The sequence below is a fragment of the Protopterus annectens genome, chromosome 11.part0 (genome assembly GCF_019279795.1).
Source record: "Protopterus annectens isolate FY-2018-M chromosome 11.part0, PAN1.0, whole genome shotgun sequence".
Lineage (NCBI taxonomy): Eukaryota > Metazoa > Chordata > Ceratodontiformes > Protopteridae > Protopterus > Protopterus annectens.
In genome coordinates, this window is record NC_056745.1 from 725106344 (window position 1) to 725122313 (window position 15970).

Genomic DNA, 15970 nt, shown 5'->3' on the forward strand with positions numbered 1-15970 from the left:
TTTTATGTGATAGTACGCATCCTGAAGATCTATAGAGCACATCCAGCTTCCCTTTCCCAAAAGGGGAAGGATGGACTGCAGCGTGACCATCCGAAATCTTGTTTTCTTGACTGACTTGTTCAAGATACTGAGATCCAAAATTGGTCTCCAGTCCCCTGTTTTCTTTGGAACTAAAAAGAACCTGGAGTAGATTCCGGATCCTTGCTGGTCTGCTGGAACTGGCTGAATTGCTCTTTTGCAAGCAGCTTTGAAATTTCCAAAGCTGCAAGATCCCTTTGAGCGGTGGAACATCTGGAAGGGATTTTTTGATTGGTTTGGAATGCGATAGAAGGGAATGGAATAGCCTTCGAAATGATGGACTGTACCCATTTGTCTTGAGTCAGGATAGCCAGGCTTTTGGGTACAGTGACAATCTTCCCGACTGCCTCCGAAGGTAGGCAGTCGGGCAACACCTCAGGGATGCTGAAAAGGCTTATCAGAGAAGACTTCCGATTGCCCTGGTTTTGCGGACCCCCTGCCTCTAGGGCTTATCGTCTACCATTATTGTTCCCCCTCTGCCTCTGGCGGGAACCGACTTTGTCGTCAGGCTAAGTCCCTTGAGATTGTTTATGGAACCACATTTTCCCACTTTTCTGGCCTTTGGGTTAAGGCCTAGAAGGAGTAGAAAACGGACTCGACGGCAGAAAGAGTCTTGCCATCTGTCTCGCACCTAGTCAAAGTTTCTTTCACTTGAGGACCAAAAAGAGATGATCCATCAAACGGAGAATTAGTGAAAGATGTTTTAAAGGGGTCCGCAAAGTTGCATAACCGCATCCAGGCGTGCCTGCGTAAGGCCACACCTGTCCCTGCGGCCCTGCTCGCTCCATCAGCCGCATAAGAAAGTAGGCGCATGGAGGAGTTAGCTATGGAGTTCAGGGTAGCCAGCTGAGTGTTCATCTTGTCCTGAAAACCCGCAGCTGTAGGATCCTTCAACATATCACTCGCTTCCTTGATCAAGTCCCTTTGAAGACGAGTAAAATGGCATAGGTAGTTCAGCGAACGCATTGTAAAGGTCGCTGACGAGAACATCCGCTTCCCGTACCTGTCCATAGACCTGGATTCCTTGTTAGGTGGATGGACAGGCACCGAAGGATCAGCTAGTTCCTTCTTGGTGGCAGCAGCTACCACCATAGAATCCACAGAAACACCTTTTGTGAGAAATTGCTTGTCAGTTGGTGCTGTTATAAATTTGGAGGGTCTCCTGGGGGTAGGCTCCACTGAATCAGGAGCCGCCCAGGCCTTCTTTGCAACCACCTGCATGAGGGGATCAAAGGGGGACACCCAGGAGGTGGAAGGGCGAGAGCCAAACGCCTCAAGATACACAGATTCATCCTCCGAAGGGTTAAGGGATGGCCAATTTCCCCTCTGTTTCAGGATCGCTAGAATGTCTGCGAAAGAGACATCTTCACAAGCGGAACGGGGAACCCTCGAATCCTCTAAATCTGTGTCAGAGGTGACAGACTCAGGTGAGTCTAAGTGCTTCCTCTTACACTTTCTCTTCCTAGGGGGCTCCCCTGCCAATTCAGGAGAGGCCTCAGAAGAGGATGAGATCCCCACAGGGGATTCTTGAGGAGCTTGCTCTCTGCGGTCTGGGATGAGGGAGTGAGTCGACATAACCAAAGGCACCGAAGTGGGAGGGGCGGACGGAGCCGACTGTAGAGTGGAACAAGGTTCCAACACACTCCGCATGACCTCGAATGCACCCCTGTCAGGCAGAGCCAGAGGTCCCCGCTCCGAGAAGCTGAGAACCTCCCTCGGCACAGACAGAGATGGCTCTGAGGCCGATGTCGGAGCCGAACTCACCAGCCAAGCACCGAGAGGAAGAGGGGTCGGACAAGGGTCCGATGCCACTCACCCCTCGGAGCCGACGAGGGAAGCCCGCCGAGATTCTTCAAAGGAAGAAATCGAGCCGACGACGGAGCCGAAGACAAATGTATCGGCTCGATGCTACCACAGTCTCGGTTCCGAGACGCCCGGCCCGAGCTCAAAGGAGTCGGAGGAGGAATATTTATTGGAACAAGCTGAGGCATCGACTGATGAGTCGGACTCTGGAGCATTTGGGCCAGTGCCTCGCACTTCAAAAGTCTACTCACTACCCTCTGGAGGTCGTGATCTGAGAGCCTCGATGACCTGGAGGAGTGAGAGCTATGGCACCGTTCAGACAGCAGGGGAGACGCTGGAGCCGAATGAACGGAGCCAAGGGACGGTGACCTCGATCTCTTTCTAGATGTCTGCTCCGATGGTATGATCGGAGCCGACCCATGACTTCTAATGCCTCGGCTCCGGCCGGAGCCGAGGAAACCACTGAAACAGCAGTCAAGACTCATCGGCTCCAGCCTGAGCCGATGAAGCAGTAGGCTTGAGCCTTAGGCCTCGACTCTGAAGCTGGAGCCGAGGTCTTAGAAGCCTTGGAAGGTTTCCCAGAAGACACAGGAAGGGAACCTTCAGGCTTAATTAAACCCCTCAAAATGAGTTTATTTTTTCACTCCTGCAGGACTCTAGGGCTGAAGCAATGGCATACAGGACAAGATTCAAGCAGGTGTAAAGGTACCAGGTAGTACACACAAGAAGTGTGACCGCCTGTCAGAGACATTTTCTGACAGCACGAGTCACACTTCTTGAAGCCTGAGACCTTTGTATCCTTGGACATACTCAAGGAACCAAGTGTAATCACACACAAACACACACACACAGATTACACTGATAGGAATAAAGGGAATTATTTAAAACTAAAGGTAAGTTAATAAAATCCCTAAGTAAAACACATACACACTTCTAAGGAAGGGAAGGAAGGGCCGAAGGCCTTAGGCAAGAACTAAGTGTTCTTTATAAAAGGAGGGGGCTGGATAAAGATAGTAAGGGATAACAAGTCCACTACACTAAGTGGGAAAGAATTTTACACTAAACTAGCCTAAGTTTAAAGAATTTAAACTAGTCTAAACTTTCACTAACCTGGAGCCGGTAGAAAACACCTCAATCGCTGTAGCGGCAAACGAGATCTGAGGTAACTCACGCCTAGCATTGTGGGATATAGGGGGAGCCTCGAGCCGGTGGAACCAACTCTCAAGCTTTTAGAGTGGCCGAGTCGGAGCCGAGGTCGGCTCCGAACCCATCCAGCAAGAATGAAGGCGAGATAGACAACTTAACATCTGGGGTTAAACACTGTGAACACTCTTGGGGCTGTAGCGAGACCAAACAGAAAGCACAGAACTGAAATTGCAAAGAACCAACACAGAAACTAAGGAATTTCCTAAACATGGGGGGATAGGGATGTGCTGTTTGGAATCCTTTAGGTCTAAAGACTCCATGCAAGTCTAAGGAAGAATCAGAGGGAGTCCGCATCCAAATGGAGGGGACATACAGAAAGGTGTTCAGATGGAACAGATCCAAGATAGGTCTCTAGGGACCTTCTTTCCTGGGAACCAGGAATATTCTGGAGTAAAAACCTTTCACACTAAATTTTGAGGTACCTCTTGAATAGTGCCCTGAGAAAGGAGAGTGGGTAAGACTGGAGGACAGGAAGCCATTTGGTCTCTGGTGGAGGAGGGGGTTGAGGAATGCCTCTGAATGATGGTCTGGATCCTGAGACCATGAAATAACCTTGTTTTGTGATAGAAAGGACACAAGAGTCCTGGGTCATTGTTTCCAAGCAGGAAGGGACAGAGCAGGCCGCAGGGAGAGAGGGGTATCTGGACTTAGGATCTGGTAGTCACAGACTACCAGGTTTGGTGTGAAAGGGCTGCTTTTGAACTGTTGTGGAGGGTGAAGACCTGGAAGGGGTCTGCTTCATGGGGTCTTTTTTCCCTTTGGAAGATGGGTGTTTAGAAGGCCTTCTCACAAAGGAGGTTCTGGCCAGCACTGTAGTGTTGTCTGTGCACCATCTCAGTACTCCAGTCCTGGAAAGATCACAGCCTTGAAGAATTGTAGGGCAAAGATCCCAGTCCTCTTTTCCTTGAAGCTGATGTGTTCCCTCTGCTGAGTGTGGGACCATACGTCTCTCACTCTCCAGTCTCCCGGACTGGCCCACCAACCCGAGTTTGATGCATATGGGTACAGACGTCTACTCAAGCAGTGATGCTCTCCCAACCCACCATCAGTTTGCTAAGCTGTTGTAGCTTATAATATACTTGTCTTTAGTTTAGTTTCTCTAGTAGTTTTCATGCACATTTTATTCTTATTTCAGTCTGTACTATCACTAGGTAGACAACACAACCCCCCTCCCCTACACCTTCACCCAGTAATCTCCCCACACTTCTCATTTTCTCCCATTCCTACCTCCAACATGAGAAAACTCTTAACTAAACTTAAGTCAACAAAATTAGCAGTAGACAACCTCCCAAGTGAATTCCTACAAATTGCAGCTGACGTCCTAGCCTACCCAGTATCCATCTTGACTAACCGATCTCTGTCAGAAAGCTACGTCACTACACTATGGAAAATATCACACATTATTCCCCTTCACAAAGGCGACCCCCTCCACAGATCTAACCAACTACCGCCCCATAGCGATTCTATCTCCACTCTCCAAAATACTAAAGAGATACATTCACTCAAATCTCAGACTACCCCCTTACTAACCAACCTCCTTTCCAATACTCAACATGGTTTCCGAACAAACCATAGTACCACCACTGCCTTACTCTCGAACACTTTCCTTCACCATAAAAACAATGGTCATCTCTCCTCTGCTACTTTCCTAGACCTATCTAAAGCATTTGACATGGTCGCGCACAAACACTCTGTACTCCATAGCCTATCCTTCTCAGTCACCAATTGGTTTCAGAGTTACCTGTCTGACCGCCAACAATCTGTTGTATGGCAAAATGACATATCCCCCCAACTACCTGTCTCTACTGGTGTTCTCCAAGGATCCATCCTTGGACCTCTATTCTTCTCTACTTTCACCAATAATCTAGCCTCTGCCACAAAACATGGCACACTCATACAATATGCAGATGACTCAACCATCATCTGCTCCGCCCAGTCCCTACCCGAACTGCAAAAGGTCACACAGCATGCCTTTTCCTCTGTTGAAACTAACAATTACAGGTTACTAGAGCCAATAACACTGCTGGAGAAGCACTATTCTCCAGTGCTATAGCAAAATTATGGAACACCTCCCCCCCACAATAACCTCTCTACCATCATGCACCCACTTCAAAGCTTTACTTAAAGCGCATCTAAAAACATGCTGGCTATGCCCTTGTAACTCTCCCCTCTAACTTCTCCCACTCCATCTACCCTCTACCACCCCACAAACTACCTTTGATTACAGCAAGCTCTGATACTTCCATGCCTATCTACTTATTATATGTCAGTAACTTACTGTAACAATATCCGCTATGACTTTGCGGATAGAACAGATGCTAGTTATCTACTGAATGTACTATGTTCTTCATCTGTAACTATGATTGAGAATCCTAGCAAATAAAATATTACAATATGTAACTATGTCTAATATTTTAATTTATGGTGCTTTTCTCCCTGGGCCTCCACTGAAAACGGACCTGCGTCCAGTCGGACATTCCCTGTCAACAAATGTAAATAAAGCATTTCACTTTTGTCTACTGCATCTTCATATTCATCTATTTAGGCAAACTATGCTTTGCAGAGTCTAGCAACTACATTTGTGTATGTAACATGACTTCTAGGTTACAGCAGCTGTTATTAGGACTGTTTCTTCGTATTATTAATTTTCTGTCTTCCTACACTGCTTCATTTTCTGTTTGCAAAGTCACTTTCTTCATGAGGTTATTGGTTTACTTTTGTTTACTGTTCCTACTCAAGTAATGTACTTCTACTTAAGTATTTATTACTGTTAAATGTGTTTAATTCGTGTATCACTGCTGATTCGCATTTTGCTCCATTTCATATGCAGAGAATTTTAGTTGGGATGTGCATTGCTTGTCTTTTTCATCAGTTCACTTTGTGGCATTTCTGCAAAAATTCTTCCACACTAAACCTTTGCAAGATGGTGACAACTTGCTGGATTTTGAGGTTTGTGAGGAAGCGGAGATCTGTGACTCAATGCAAGAACCAAGTGGACTATATTAGCTTTCTCCCATGCACAGAACCGCTTTGATGCACAGGCAGTTCCATGAAGATTTTATAAATTCTGATAACCACCAAGTATCTCTATGGAATTCAGGCCCATCCTGCCAAGAGCATAGGACATGCAAGTAATTCCAGAAAACAGTAATTTTATTTGGACAGAACAAAAATTATCTAGGTATGTCCATATAGTCTAACAATCTTTTTATTTGAATAATCAAGATAAAAAATGGAAGATAAACAAAAGTGAGGTTCATTTACCTCGTATGAAGGTTGAGCTGGTTTAGTAAGCCTACACTCTTCTCTGTAAAATATTACCTACAGCAATTTTACACAAACTGAAGGGACTACATTTTTTCCCATGAAAAATGCATTAAATCTACTTTATAATCTGGTTCTGAGAGACAAGATGAGGTTTTTCCAGTATGAAATACAAATACAAATGAGGGACATGCTGTCTGAATGGCAGCCTATACAGAAACACCTGTAAAAAAGGCCTTGCACACTTTGGACAGGAGGGAGGCATGTTGAAAACTTCAGAGAATGTTAATGATGACAGACAAGTGAACCATGATAGAAATGTGACTAATACCAGTGTCAAAGATTTTGACAGTAATAAAATACTGCAGACAGGAGCAAAAAGGTCCAACTCCCTTCTCCAAAGCAGAAACATATCCACTTCCTCTTGTATATCTTCCTGGTATTGGAATCTAAGCAGAGTAAGCTCCCTCTCGGTGCATTAGACTTGGAGAAACCAGTTGATCTGAGGACATGCAGGTCTGTCACACTTGTTAGATAGGTCAAGCAGGGATCTGAAGGTTCTAAACCAGGGAGGCCTGTCCAGACGGTGAGACCACAGTAACAGGTACCAAATCTGTTGAGATAAAAAACAGTTGCAAGAATGGCCATGTCCTTGCTTAATTTTACTTTCTGCATGAACTTTGGTATCAGGAGGAAAAAGAGGAATGACGAGATATGGAGGCCAACCCTGGACTACAGCATCCACAGGCGACGGTCCAGATGGGGAAGCAAAGTCACTGCACTTGGCAGTTTGGGGAGGAAAACAGGGTGTGGAGGATCCTCCCCATCAAAAGAAATGCAATCGTACCAATGGCCAGCTGACAGTCCATTTGCACAGCATGAAACACTGACTGAGCCTGCCTGCCATGAAGTCTGCTTCTTCAGAAAATGTGAGCCACCACAAAGTGGTCAGAGGATAATGCCAATTCCCGTAACCATACTTGCTACCTGAAATATGGGGTAGGAGTGAATTCTGCTCTGATTTAGTATACTATACCATTACATGGCCATGCTATCAAAAGCACATGACAATTATATCTCAAGAAAAATCGACAGAAAACAGACTACCCTCTTCTCCAAGACAACGATGGGCAGCCACTTATCTTGCCATCCATACCCCAGGATTCAGGCATTCACATCAAGTCACCAAGGTTCTGGGAAGCTGAAAACAGTTCAGTTCATGAAAAGGTTGAAAGAGAAGCAACCAGGGAAAATGCTTCCAACATTAATCAGAAATCCTGATTTGATCTATTAAAGTCCGTGCAATGGTTCCACCAACTCCGAAGTTCAATGGAGAACCTCATTTGATAATCTGTAAAGGACACGAAATAAACACCGAATACCATGTTTTACAACCTCTTCAGATAGGTGGTTGTGACAATTTGGCATGGAGGAAATGGGAAATTATACACTGAAATAAAGGAATCTTGTTCAGAGGCAGTGTGTCTTTGCAAAGATGTCAAGCGAAAAATAAATAGAAGAGTCAGCAACAACTGCGTGTAAGTATTGTGCACTTCAATACCTAAGAAGTGGAAGAGTTGTGGGAAGACGGATACCCTGCAGCTTCTAGTTAAATACACCATAGCAATGAACACCCTACTGGCCAAAGTCAGTCTGAATAAAAGGCCCCAGAATTGAAAATAACCAGCTCCTACTCATACTATCCTTATCTCTCTGGCAATCTTTGTCTGCAGGTTTATGTACTGTTAGTCCAAAGAGCACATCCAGTCCCCTCTATACAGGGACTGAAGACTTGAGTAAACTGTAACCTTCTGGAAATTATGTTATGGAGTGTTGGCTTAGGCTGCTTAAATTCGGTACCAGCTTAATTTCATTTGTTTTGGTACTTAAACATTGAATAGCATGTGGACCGCTCCTGGCCTAATGTGAACTCCTGGATGTGCTGGATTTTGGAGGATGCTCAAAATTTCTGCTGCCACCCTCTTCTAGCTGGGTAGGATGTTAGGATGTGGAAGGAAGTGCGGCTGGTGTTTGGAGAGGAAGGGGATTCTATACCATCTGGACGTTCCGTACAAGAAACACCTGTTGTATGAGACAACCTTCTATGCCAGCAGGTGAAGGGACAAATGACTGTGGACTACCTCCACAGTAAAACAGACAAGGTCTTATGAGAGTACGCTGCTGCCCCCTAGACAGAGGGCTGCAAACCCCTGGGCTGGGCCAAAACTTTGTACCATTAAAGTGACATCAACCAAATAAGCCGCTGCCATCACCACAACCATGATGTTTCATACCTTCAGAGCAGAAGAAGGCTCTGGCACTCAAGATATACCGGGGATCCACAAACAAGACAACTGCAAAAGTTTTAACTTCCACTTCACCATCCTCCAACCTCCTCTTTAAACTGTGAAATTAAGACTGGTACCATTGAAGTGGCTGTTATAGAATGAAACTTTAAAATATTTGGCAGTCAAGGCAAAACCAGGCAGGCTGGCTTACAGTACCATCAAAGCACCATCCACGGCATTGAGCCACACACATTGTAAGGTTAGACAAAGTAGACAGAATTGAGTGCCTAGATACACATTTGGTTTGTAATCCACTGTCAGACACCTTTTCTAGCACTGCTCATATCAATCAATGTCTTACTGTGGGAACCGCAGCATTAGCCCGGCAACTAGAAATCCTGAGAAAAGGTCATGGATACATAGACCCGCCTCCCAAAATGATCCAGTACACTGGATTCCTCATCTGGGGATGGATCATTAAGGCTCTGGAGCAAAAGAGATTTTTTTTTTTTTTTTTTTTTTTTTAGAGTGACTGCTGATCATAGGATCAAATACAGGACTGTTTTAGTCCACCGATTCCAATCCTTAGGATACCACAGAAACCTGCCCAGTCTCAAAGACAGAAGGGGGCCACAATATGTTAATTACACCCATATTAAGCAAACTAGCTTAACTGAGTGCCACAATATGAAACAGAATCTTGCTATTTTAAATGTTTATATTTGCTTATCAGCAAGTTTAAACCCAACTAATTTACTTGGCACTTTGAATAGGTTAACAATGCTCTCTCAGCTGTTTTTCTGCGCATTCAGCCTACCACTGCTTCACAATTACATTCTGACACACTACACAAACTTGTGCCTACTTTACTTTTCATAACTAGTGTTACCCAAGCCTTTGAAAATGCCGGTAGAGTTGTTCAACAAAAATATCTCATGGGAAGTGCCCATGACTGTTCAGCCCCATCCCTCTTTTTCTAAGCATCTAACAAGACATGCTGGACATAACTGAAAACAGATTTCTGGAAGAGAAATGCACATGTTAACAACTCTTAATGCACTCAGTCCCATTAACTTTCTTCTGCACAAATATCCTACAGGTTTCACACTACATACTACACTTGTTACAAGCAATATGGATATTTAATTGCAAATTTGCCACATTAACATAAAAAGGCAAAAACTTACATGCCTAGGTTGTCTTTATTGTGCATTTTTTCAGAAGTTGTCTCTTCTTTATACATACGTGTGCCATAAAAATACCAGTACATGGCTCCGTCGCTGTCCTCTCCCAGTGGTTCAACTCGGAGACTGTCTGCATCCAACCCCTTAAAATGCAAAGGAATAATGATCCACTTCATCATAGGTTGCCACAACAGCATTTAAGCCATGTCAACAGCTATAAGCCAAACCAGGTGACCACATCCATGTCTAAAACATAACCATGTAAGTTAAGTCTGTCTGAAATTATAACCAAAGGAATCACAGCTGAGCCAACCACTAGTTTTGATCTTACTTTGGTGCCAAGGTATGGACAATTTTTCAGCCATTTTGGCCAGTTAATAGTTCACAAGTTTCAACAAATAGTTCATTTACAAAATAATGGAGTGACATGAGGAAGATACAATTACCAATAACAATGATAGCTTAACAGCTTAAAGAGCAACATATGGTTTTATTAGAGAGCTAAAAAAGATTAAATAGAAGGCAGTATTTACACATACACAGCATGTACTAATGCAGCTAAGAAACACAAATGGGAAATATAAACTAGTTTCTACAAGACATATTTATCCACTTTGGCACTTGTACTCATTACTAAGAAACTGAAATAGCTTCTTCCTAAATATACGCAAGTCCTGTTTTGGGATACCCTGAGGTAGTGCATTCCTACGCCGTAGATACAAGCTATGAAAACAATTTTTCCATCATTTTCTTTGTTGAAACAGGGTGTTTGCAAACGAATGGCACTCCTGTGGAGGAACACAGAGAAGAGCTCATCTCCCTGTGTTGCAGTACGTGTGCTAAGGTAGGCAGTATGTGTAGTGAATTAGTTTTATGGTCAAACAGTTGAATGGAACAGAGTAACCAGATGTAACAGCACACTTGTTTTATTAAATATATACAATATAGAGAATATAGTTCAAGTTTGTAAAAGTAATTTTAGACCTTTCTGCAGGACTCAAACGTTGGAAAATGAACGAGTGCTGCACAATGAGGACATTAAATTACTGATGTAGTGCCACGAATAAACGACACTGATAATTCTGATGAAATGCCAGAATTATGTACCACCCATACTGGTTTATTGGATACCCTGAAGTAAAACGGCATGTCACTGCACTCCACAGGTATAAGATTTTGATGCCAAATAAGCCAAGTATGCACTAGCTGATCATTCTTCATAATCCTTCACATGTATGGCACAACAGTACAGCAGTTTGCATGGTCACCTCACAGCAAGAGGTTCTCCAGTTCAATTCTCAGGTTGGGTGCCTTCTGTGCAGAGTCTGCATGTCCTCCCTGCGTTGTATGGGTTTCCTCTGGATGCTCCGGTTTCCTCCCACATTACAAAGACATGCATCTGGAGCATTTCTACCAGGGCTTCCACTGAAAATTGGATCATTCTAAGTCTGACTTTCCCAGCAAACAAATGTTAAAGTTCTGGACCCAGAAAAATTTCAAACTACTTAAGTGCATATTTATTTAACTTTGCTAACTGAGATCATGAGCAGAACAATTTCAGGCCCACCTCAGGTAAGATCACAGTAGCAATAGAAAGTACAACACAAAAGGTGTACAAAAACAAAACAGTAAAGCTGAGAGAAACTACAAGACTAGCCCAGAACGGTTTACACACAGACTGATTCAAACAAATATGCAGAAGTACAGTTGTCTAAGAACTTACAAAATTTGTGTATATCCTACTGATCACTGTTGCAGTATTCCAAGCTGTTGGGCTATCTTAAGAAACAACCTGGACATTTGGCAGATATCTAATCTAAAACCTTCCAAAGAGCCATATGTTAGACACATGATCCAAGTCAGCAGGCCAGGAGACACCAGATAATACCAGAGGAGAAAAAGTCAGCTAAGGGCAAAGGATGAGTCTCCATCAGTCAATGAGAAGTAGGACAAAAACTAGTTAAAGACAAATAAAGAGGATGGCAGGGAGGAAAGAATACTGCAACAGTGATCAGTAGGACATCTGCTGTATGGTAAGTTCTTACACAACTGTTCTACGTCCGTCCTTAAATCTCTGGCTCCAGTATTGAAAACTACTGGGCGACTTGATTCACAAAGCTTAGTGAGTGCTGAAGGTGCATGAAGCAGTCACAGGAAAGCTGTCAATTAATCCAAATATAACTGGCCTGGCAAAGAAGGACCTAGAAAAAGCATCTACTTTATAAAGATTAGTAAAGTATGCTCAGGGGACCAGGCTGCTGCTTTGCGGATGGCTCTTGAAAAGACAACTTTGTAAAGGCTCTAGAAGAAGCCACTATGCTAGCCATGTGTGCTTTTACAGTTGTAGGCAAAGATATTCCATGCTGAGTGTAACAGAAAGAAATGGACTAAGAAATCCAGTTAGTAATACTTTGCTTAAAAACTGGGGCCCCCAGCATTGCTTCTTTCAAGGAAAAGTTTCAGTCTTGCAGATGGGACTGGTTTTGTCCAAGTAAAATCTGAGCCGCCTGCATATATCCAGGGAATGGAATACTCCCTCTCCAGTGTTCTAAGAATTAAGAAGTAAAGCAGGGAGACAGATGGCCTGACACGGACTACTTTAGGCCCAGCAGGTCTGGCCATCGGAAACACTGCAGTAGGAAAAATAAGGAAGGCAGGCATTGACATCAGGGCTTGGAGCTCAGAGACGCTTAACTGAAGGACTACTAGAAGCATGGATTTCCAAGTGCAAAATTTGAGAGAAGCAGAGAATGCTGGTTCAAAGGGAGGTAGACTCAGTTTTTAAAGGGCAAAGTTAATGACCCAAAAGGAAGAATAGCTTTCCTAGGTTTCAAGTGGAGGTGGCATTTTAGAAACTTTCACCTCTAGGCCGGAAAGAGAGGTCTAGAAGCAAGCATGTAGAAATGCCCAATATATATACCTTAACCTAAAAGTAGGCAAGACCAGCTTTAAGCAGCTCAAACAGGGAACAGTAGGGACACTAGACTGCATAAGGTACTGCCTTTAGCCTGAGACCAGAAAGAAAATCTTTTCTACCTGGATATACAAGATTTCCTTGCCTCCAAAAGGACCTCTATCACATACTCAAAGGATTCTGATACCTTTCATTCACCAGTTAACATCCATACTGTCAAGATGAGGGACAACAGGGCTCACTACTTCACCCCAACCTTTGTGTTTTGTTAGCAAGTGCACTCTATGGGGCAACTTCTGGTGATGACTCTTGGCTAAGTGGTAGAGGGGGAAGACTCAATGCTGCCTTAGCCAAAATGGAGTTACCAGTAAAATTTTGGGCAGTCTCTGGATCATTAGAAAGACTTTTGGAAAAAGTGGTGGAGAAAAGGCATAAAGAAACCTCCCTCTCCAAGAAAAGATCATGGCATCTGTCCCCATGATAGAAATCATGGAGCAAAAGCAGTGTAGCAGTTTGTTGTGAAAGAGGCAAATAGGTCTATTTGAAGAATTCCCCACTGGTAGACCATCCAAGACTATTTCTCCTTTCAGAATTAATTCGTGAGGGGCTTCCCCTTGATCTGCTTAGAAAGTCCAATATGATGTTGTCCTGTGAAGGAATGTAAACTGCAGGAGAGACATGTTTGCTTTTGTGGTCTGATCTCATACCACAACAGACAGTCTGCATAGCCAATAAGATAATAATCCTTTCTTGTGTACCACATGACTGCAGTGCTCTCTGTGAAAACTTTGAGGGGGCCTGGAGCCCAGGTGTGTAGAAATATGTAGGGCTTGAATCAGACCCTGCATCTCCTTCAGGATGATGTGCTCTGTCCTCTGCTTTGGTGGTCAATGGCCCTGGACTCTCAGGAAGCCTAGCAATGCTCCCATATAATGTACGAGACACCTGCATGCAGCTCCTGGTGTGTATCTGCAATCTGAATGACTGGCCTGAGTTGAGGTCTATCTGTGAAATTCAGACATGGAAACAGCAGCATCTAGGTAACCAGAGGATGGGAATGCTGGGATCAGTTAGATTTCTTGAAAGAACATTTGTTTGCACTTGTCATAAATGGAGATGTTTGAGTGTATTCACTGGTGCAGTCATGAAATAACAGGAGTTCCTGTCATGGAAACCCTTGGCCAGCATAACCACCACATAATTTTCTCCTCCTCTTCAAGCTAGTGCATGCCCCTATCAGTGTCAAGATATCTGGGTATAAAGGGAGTCAACCAGCTCCAAAACCTCAGTACTTTCTTGCTCCAAACAAACAGGAGCCCCCTAACAGGTCCCTCAAGGCAAGAGCCTAAGCTCACAACTCCAATGTATACACAGGGGAGGAGGAAACAACCAGAAGCTAGAGAAGAAAACCCACCCCAAGAGGCAAGAGTGAAAGAAGGGAAAGAAATACTGCAGCAGTGAATACACTAATTACATTTATCATGTGTACACAACTACACTATGTCTTTGCTGTTTCACTGTTGCATTCATAACCGATTCCCAAAGAGAAAAAAGTGTGTATGGAAATTCTATGGAGAGGAAGGGACGCCCTGCAGGATGGCATCTGCAACCACCACTCTGGACTTGGAGAAAGATGGGAGGTGATCATGTTTAGTGAAGGTATGCACAGAGGACCATGTGGGCGGCCTCCAAAATGTCCTTTGTAGCCATCCCTTTCAGAAAGGCTGCAGGTAGTAGAATGAACTCTGTGTCAGGTGTTTTTTTCCATGATGGCTGTAGCAAAACAAGATACAGTGTGAGATCCATTTGAAGACTGGTTTAGAAACTCGTCTCCCCTCAGAGCTTCAGGCAAAGGCCACAAAAAGCTGGTCAGACTGACCAGACTGAAGTTTAAAGGTACTAGATATGCAATGGGATGAAGTAACAGCTAGAGAGATTGAAACAAAGTTAAGAAAATACTCAACTGGAAAACCGCAGGCCCAGATGCAGTACCTAATTTCTGGTTAAAAGTATCAACATCTCTGCACGAAGATTTAGCCATGAATAAGAACTATTTATATGCGCACCCAGAACAGACGGTAATGTACAAGTGTAGTACCTCTCAGGATGCGCAGTAGCAAAACCCACCCCAAACACACCTGCAGCCCTGTGGAGGCAGCAGCAGTATGATTATTCAACAGTGTGCGGACTGGAATGCAATTAATATTCAGCATCTGTGCCGACAGCAACCCAAATGACATTAATGTAATGTTGTATTAGGGACATAAAATTTCATTCAGTACCAAAAATGAAATGTTTTATCAGGGACATAAAAACTAAAATGCATGCAGTAAATCACCTTTCAGTCAGTCAATTGGGCAGAGTTCACACCATTTCTCAAAATGATACTGCTACATTATCAGCTTTAAGGAGTGGTGCTTGCAAGGCAGTGGGGGGTGTGGAGGGAGCAACGGCCCCAGAGGGTGGTGCAGAAGGGCATGCCCCCCCTGAAAAAGGAGAAAATTTTAAGAATTTATGAGAGGATGGAGTTCATGGAGTGCCTGAATATTTAGCAGTTTACACAAACTGACATGCGAATTAGCATGCCTGTCAGTCTTCCTTGATATCCCCACCCATTCGGCATGCCCATAGCTGCGCAGAACTAAGTGCAAGGTAATACACTTGTTGATTACCGAACAGACACCAACCTGGCTAGCAGGAAATATAGTGCTCCTACTTAAGAGTGAACATGAAAGCTACCCTAAAAATTATAGACCAATAACTTGCCTTCTGACGTATAAACTATACACGGGAATTGACGCTGACAGAGTTTACAGTCATTTAGAAGAAACCTCAATTATGGCAGTAGAAAAAAAAGGGCAATAAAAGAAAGTTATATGAAACAAAGGATCATTTGTTAAAGTCACAGTGGAGAAATGGAAAAAGGGGAAGAACCAAAGTATGGCATGGACTGACTACAAAAAAGCATTTGATAGTAGCCCTCATTCATGTACGAGAGTACTTAAAAATGTATAAGATACACGCCACACTCAGATTACATTACAGTGACAGACCACTTTGCAATTAAGCCATGATAAAGGACAAATTGATATCCCAGGCATAAAAATTCAAAGGCGGATAATTTCAGGGTGACTCTCCATCACCGTTACTACTCTGCCTTGCCCTTAATCCATTAATCGGTTTACTCAACAGCTTAGGTCATAGCTATAATCTAGCTCCTAGAAAACGAAGTG

The 15970-nt window shown here is 43.8% G+C and overlaps 1 protein-coding gene across 1 annotated transcript in view; it reads right to left on the reverse strand.

Moving 5' to 3' along the window:
- LOC122814988 (cat eye syndrome critical region protein 2 homolog) overlaps positions 1-15970 on the reverse strand; it is a 2862500-nt gene that overhangs the window by 2213824 nt on the left and 632706 nt on the right. Inside the window, exon 4 of the mRNA XM_044087243.1 lies at positions 9827-9966. Coding sequence (XP_043943178.1) covers positions 9827-9966 — 140 coding nt within the window. The remainder of the gene's footprint in view (positions 1-9826; positions 9967-15970) is intronic.